The sequence below is a fragment of the Vanessa tameamea genome, chromosome 7 (assembly GCF_037043105.1).
Source record: "Vanessa tameamea isolate UH-Manoa-2023 chromosome 7, ilVanTame1 primary haplotype, whole genome shotgun sequence".
NCBI lineage: Eukaryota > Metazoa > Arthropoda > Insecta > Lepidoptera > Nymphalidae > Vanessa > Vanessa tameamea.
The window spans coordinates 22789-29079 of record NC_087315.1 but is presented as its reverse complement, the minus strand read 5'-3'; the positions used below and the strand labels follow the sequence as shown (position 1 = coordinate 29079).

The following is a 6291-nucleotide window of genomic DNA, read 5'->3' as shown; positions in this document are numbered from 1 at the left end:
GCAAGAGAACGTGACACCATGTCTCCAGGATTTTTATGAATAACATTAATTTTATTACAATTTCAGTTTCTTCTTTTAGGAATTCGGTCATATTTGTTGGACACATATTTTTTTACAATAAGTTTTAGTTATTTTAAATCGAAAAATATTAAATTTAAAGTTGTATGTATGGGGAGACATAATGACGTCATATCGACATTTTCGGGGTGGTGGATACTCCATACGCAGCATGATATTGGTCGGACAAGTTGACCACAATTTTTAAATTAACGTTACTAAACAAATTTCAAAAAATGAAACTTGTATGTACGAGTCATAGTGACGTCATATCGACAATTCCAGGAATCGATCGAAAACGCAGCAGCGCCGAAACATTTCGCATTAGAAAAGTTTGTCGGACTCATCGCAAAAAAGGCACTCACAAAGTTTTACATTTGTATGTGACAAAACAATTTAAGGTCCTTTTTCTGGGGCCTATATCTGCTAAGAAACGATTTCAATAATTAATGTACGTAATTGCACCTTACGTAGTTTTGTATATTGGTAATTAATGACTACAGACCGTCTATAGACAGGCTTGGACATTCAAAATATATGTTTTATAATAGTAAGTGTTAAATAGAAACAAAGACACATATTCACTTCTCCAGCGTAATCAGTGTGAAAATGAATGCTCTTATGAATGCGAGAGCATTGGACCTTATAAAGCTAAGCTTCTTTGAGCCATATAACGAATTATATCTCGTGAACAAGACATTCGTAGATAATGTCGAAATAACGAGCTCCACCAAATAAAAATAAAAAACATGATAAATATCCCGTTTTAAATACTGTTAGTAATAAAAATAACCATGTTAATTTAAAGTCTTATATATGACGAATTGTCGAGTAGCTCTAACAAAATATCTGATTTGGGCAGGACACGTGACACGTTTTGTATACTTTCATGACATGTTTATTTTCTTCTTTTTAGTAGTAAATTGAAAGATGTAAAAACAAAATATGTCTGAAACCGTCTTCAATCATGAGCATCGAAACAAATGAGGAGCAGTAAATTAGGAAAATAAAAGAACGCATTAAAAAATATATCTATAATTTACTCTTACATGACAACTTAAATAAGTTAACAACAAAATCGTAACGTCTGCTCAACAAACAGTGTACCACATTACTAGTTGCAGCCGTTACGACGACACGGCTACAGGTATATAAATATGACATAAGAAAACTCTCAGCAGCAAATGCACAAATGGATACTCCAGCAACGACCTCGTCGCCTCCAGCCGCACCGCCGTCGGGCGCTCCGCGTTACAGGCTCGACACGAAATGCCACTTGTCCACTGAAACGATAATCATAATATATTAATGGTCTGTGCGTGTGCGTGTGCATGCGTGCGTGTGCGTGCGTGCGTGCGAGCGAGCGTACCGGTGGCGGGCAGCGCGTGCGGCAGCGCGGCGGGCGGCGCGCCGGCGAGCACGCGCGCCGCCTCCGCGCGCTCCACGCGGCCGGCGCTGCTCTCCACGCTCACGTTCATCCTGCGAACCGCGAACCGATGGACGATCAGTATTCGTGGACTGCTGCAGACTTTTTTGTCCGGCGTGGTCGTAAAATCGACATACCGAATCGCTCGTAGGGTGAACGAAAAATAAAAGTAACGAGTCTATCTTTTATGAACGATGTTAAATTGAAAACCGGTGGAAAAAAAATGTTAAAAGTATTCATTTTGATAAAGAAGTCAATAATCAATAATTTTGAACAAAATAACACTCGTTTGTTGAGAAGAAAGAGCGATGAAAGATATTTTTAATTTTCTGCTTACAAATACGATAACAATCTATATTTCGTTTCTAATTTGAATCAGCCAAGGAACGAATGAAGCATCGCTAACTGTCGGAATTGACTACTGTTTCAAACCGTGTTACGGTACTCACTTGCAGATGTCAGAGGCGCCCGCGACCTCACCGTTCACAAGGCTCTTCCAGAACTGGTGCACCTGTACCCATAAAGCAAACATTTGAATCTCCATTATCAATAAGAAATCATTGTAATTTTGTTTTAAGTCCTCACCTCGTCGACGACCTTGTGTGCGAAAGCGGAGTCTTTGGCTTCGCCGTCGAAAGCGAACTGGTTGACCGGCTTGCCGTCGGGCACCTTGTAGAGCCGGAACCACTCCACGGTGGCGCGCAGCAGGCCGGGGAACAGCGCTTCCACGTCGGCCACGTCGTTCAGCCGGTCGGCGGACGGGTCGCGAGTGTCGATCGCGATCAGCTTCCAGTCCGTCTCGCCCTCGTCGATGAGCGCCAGCGTGCCGAGGATCTTGACGGGCACGACGTCCCCGCGCGCCGCCACGCGCTCCCCGATCTCGATGACGTCGATGGGGTCGTTGTCCCCGCGCGCCTGCGTGCCGGCGTCCACGTGCTGCGGGTTCTCCCACGTCTGCGGCAACGCGCCGTAGTTCCAGATGTAGCCGTGGTGCGGAAACACATTGCACACGAAACGTAGTGCGCCTTTCTTCACATCCTGCTTGATAGGGTTGAGAGGCTCGCCGAGGCTGATCTCCATTTTGGCGTTGGACCAGCGGGGCACTTCCACCACCATGTTCGCGATGCGCTTGGCGCGGTCCGCCCACAGGGGGATGTCGTGTAGTGGAGAGACAGGGCCGCTTTCATCCTCTGTAAACAATTTGCAAGACTTTTTGAAAACAATATTATTATAATATGTCATATCCATTTAAATGTCAAACGTGTCATCTTAGTTTTAAAATGACAGCTTGTAATTATTCATTTCTATATAGCTAAATGTGTTGTTGTCTAGTATTCATTGTCAAAAATAGCCACACAATAGCAATAGTTATAATAACAGGTAACTTTATATTTTAGGCTTTGCGTTGTGTGTTCCCATGAATAATGAAAGGTAAAGTTAGCATTAGATTTGGATTATAGTTTCCACTTGTATTTTCAGTTGATTTTATAAAATTTAATAGATGTAGTATTATATTTCTCTTAATTATCAGTTTTACATATTAAATGTCAGGTATGATAGGATATTTATTCAAAATGATATTGGGCTGTTTTTTTACTAAAGTTACTTGTTTAAGAAATTGTTTATACGAACAATATTTGCATTCATAATAATTATATACAGCAGCCTGACAAGTTACAAAATGAATGTCTATATTCATGTCAAGGCTGAAAGTAAAAGTAATTAATTAATTTAAGTGGCTATATTTGAAATTTAAATTAGATCTGCATAATAGCTTAAGTTATTTATTATTATTATCAATTCCTATGGTTACCTAATTTTCAAATGACAAATATGGTTAAGATGTGGACACCTCTACTCATTGTAACTCAAATGTATTGTGCTCCAACACATTCACATATAGCATCCATGAAATTATGAGACTTTTTTTTGCTGTTTATAACAATTAAGTTCCAAGAAAAAGTCTAAGAAAACAAGTGAAAATTTTAAAAGTCGGTAGAATTATTGATTATTAACACAAAAAAATGAACGCTTTTAAAAGATACAGTAGATTGTTATATAAATTGTTTGCTTAGATAAAATGTTGATAACATATATAGAATAAAATTATTATTAACTAATTATAAATCAGATCACATTTATTATCGATGATACTATTACTAAGAGCAATTCACACTTTATGACAAACAAAATTTGGCTAATTTCATTTTGGTGTGTTTGTGAGCTATTTAATTAATATTTATATTGTGCTATCTATTTACATCTTGTGTTCAAGTACTGCGACAACAAATGCTTCCTTGTAAATTGACACAAGCTACTATGTCTATTTGCATTATATTTATAAAAAAATAATTACCAACCAGTCCAGACACAAATTGTATAACATACAATTCTACAATTTGTATATCTATACTAGTACAGTAATCACTTTAGGATGACTCTTTTTTATTAGCTTTATATGAAATAATGAATGCAAACTTACTTTTTGTAGTTTTTCTATATTATTAAGTAAATATAAATAAGATTAATATAACGATGATTGATATCTCAGAATACCAAGTGTGAAACAAATGCTACAGCATTATAATTTCTTTATATTCAAAAGTATATTTCAAAATAAACTATATTTTATAATTATAGTTTTATTATTATAATAATTTCATTATATTGCGTGTTATTTTTGTTAGCAACGATGACTTCGGGAAGTGACTGATGTATTAATGATTAGCGCAAGCTACTGACAAAGTCAAAGGTCAGACTTTTCGCTCAAATGCGGTTTTAGTTCTATTGACGTGTCCCTAGCCCACAGACGATCACGATACTGGTGCACCCGGAAGTATGACAGCTTGTAAGATAACACACTGTAAATGATAAGTCTATATTTGACTACTTACTAAAATAGACCCGGTAGTCGGGAGAATAAGGTGATCCTCTCTCTTCAGCGATGTACATCTTTACACTTGATAATTTGTTTGAAACCGTAGTTACTGCCGTACGAGTGATAACCGCAACAGCCGGTTTACACAGCTGATTAACGAATGACACGACCCGAGGAACCGCCAACGAAACGCGTGTTAGTGACATTTTTGATTTTGACGTTAAGCAAGGACGACCATCTTGAAGAGATGTTTTAATCTATTTTATATAGATAAAAAAATTATGAATTATACCCATCTTTCAAAATTTTCAGCTTATTTGTTATTTTTTTATGGACGAATGATTAAAATATTTTATACGAAAATGAAATAAACAGAAGAAATAAGGAAATATTATACTTAAATACTATATATAATGTATTCCTTTTGTCTTTTATTTTATATAATCTCTTATAAAATAAATACAACTTACTAATGCTAATGTTTGAAAATATATTCCATGCATTGACTTGTCAAATTGATCTGATCAAATATTTGAACGCGACTTAAAATGTGACAGTTAACTGCTGGACAGAATCGATTTAAAATTTAACAAATTATAACTGTAACAATCGCCGACGTATGAATTAAGATAAACAAGTTTTAGGTTTATATATTTCATGCGATTTGTATTGTGCACTACGAATAATTTTGATTAATATATCTTTATTTAAAATACAATAATAATATTACCCTTAATTACTTAAATATAATTTAGTGTTACTTCCAAAGTTCCGATAATATTTTTTTAAAAACGCAATTTTTTCACCAATCTATAGTGTACATCAGTGATTCCCAAAGTGGTCCAGGTGGACCCCCAGGGGTCCAAGGGAGACTTGCTGGGGGTCTGCGTAGGCGTGAATAAAAAATGGGGGTCAATAAGATGGTAATGGGGGTCCACGTAAATTTATTTGCTTTTGATAGTAAAGAGCAAAAATGTAAGCATAGTTTTTATAAGGGCCTACCTTCATTGTTTTAAGTATCTAACTAAGCAGATAATATTTTAATAAGGCAAGCGATTGTTATTTGTCCAAACTTGCGTATTCGATATTACGTACAATTTTGTGTACAGACTTGCAAAGCGCTATCCGCCCGACAATGCTTAATGCCTGTTCAGACATGAACTTGATCACCACTATAAATACTTGATGCCTAAGGCAAACTCATTTATTTGTTTCCGGAATTTCGAAAAAAAGGTGTGAGTAAATTGATATCAGTGTTTGTTAGTGCCGGAGAAAAGTAAGTACCTAACTTTTTTTTGTTATAGTACCTAAGTATTTTGTTTACGTGTACTAGTCAGTTGAGATCACAACTGCTTATATAGATACGTAAATTAGTAACTTACGGATATTTTAATTGTCCTCTTTCGAATGGAAGACAAACACAGCACGTTATATTCAATTGTTTTTTCATGAGAGAAGCACTACCTCTCTAAAAAGGCCGAATAAGCAATATTGCATAGTAATTAATTTTGTAATTTTTCTTGCAAATAACTACTAATTTTATAAAACAGTTATTTCCCAATCATTTTAAATTGATTTTGAAGTAACTATTTTATCAAAACTATTCCTTTTCGGAAAGAGCGAGCGGTGCGCGGGCGACGGGAAAAGGGCGGGGCTTGAGCTTCGATGCCAGTTTGTCACGTTTTAACAATGAAGCCGCAGACAAAAAATACGCAAATACACGGAGCGCGTGAACTCATTGATTTGATGAAATGTTAGTTATCGTTTTTATTGATAATTTTGGGATTTCCACTTTTATTTTTTCCTACACAAATATGATCAGTATTCGATACTGGGTACACCAATTTTTATTTGTACTATTAAAAATTAGTGGTAAATTAGGTACTTTAAAATTGATACCGTTTTGTGAAAACGTCTGTATTTGTCTTAG

General features: G+C 36.1%; 1 protein-coding gene across 1 annotated transcript; it reads right to left on the bottom strand.

The window, feature by feature from the left end:
• Positions 1 to 1076: 1076 nt before the first annotated feature.
• Positions 1077 to 4598, bottom strand: LOC113392183 (inorganic pyrophosphatase). The gene is made up of 5 exons (XM_026628473.2): positions 4378 to 4598; positions 2069 to 2673; positions 1933 to 1994; positions 1427 to 1536; positions 1077 to 1340 (listed from the first exon to the last, which is right to left on the bottom strand). Exons 1-5 carry the CDS (start codon positions 4565 to 4567, stop codon positions 1309 to 1311), a joined length of 999 nt encoding a protein of 332 aa, XP_026484258.1. The 5' UTR covers positions 4568 to 4598; the 3' UTR covers positions 1077 to 1308.
• Positions 4599 to 6291: the final 1693 nt, after the last annotated feature.

What these genes read in the sequence shown, in the direction of transcription:
- LOC113392183 (XM_026628473.2), bottom strand. Translation starts at nt 4,567, where the DNA reads ATGTCACTAACACGCGTTTCGTTGGCGGTTCCTCGGGTCGTGTCATTC. An exon ending in CGACTACCGGGTCTATTTTA is followed by an intron (nt 2,674 to 4,377) that starts GTAAGTAGTCAA and finishes AATTGTTTACAG; the next exon opens with AGGATGAAAGCGGCCCTGTC. An exon ending in GCACGCGCTGCCCGCCACCG is followed by an intron (nt 1,341 to 1,426) that starts GTACGCTCGCTC and finishes TTATCGTTTCAG; the next exon opens with TGGACAAGTGGCATTTCGTG.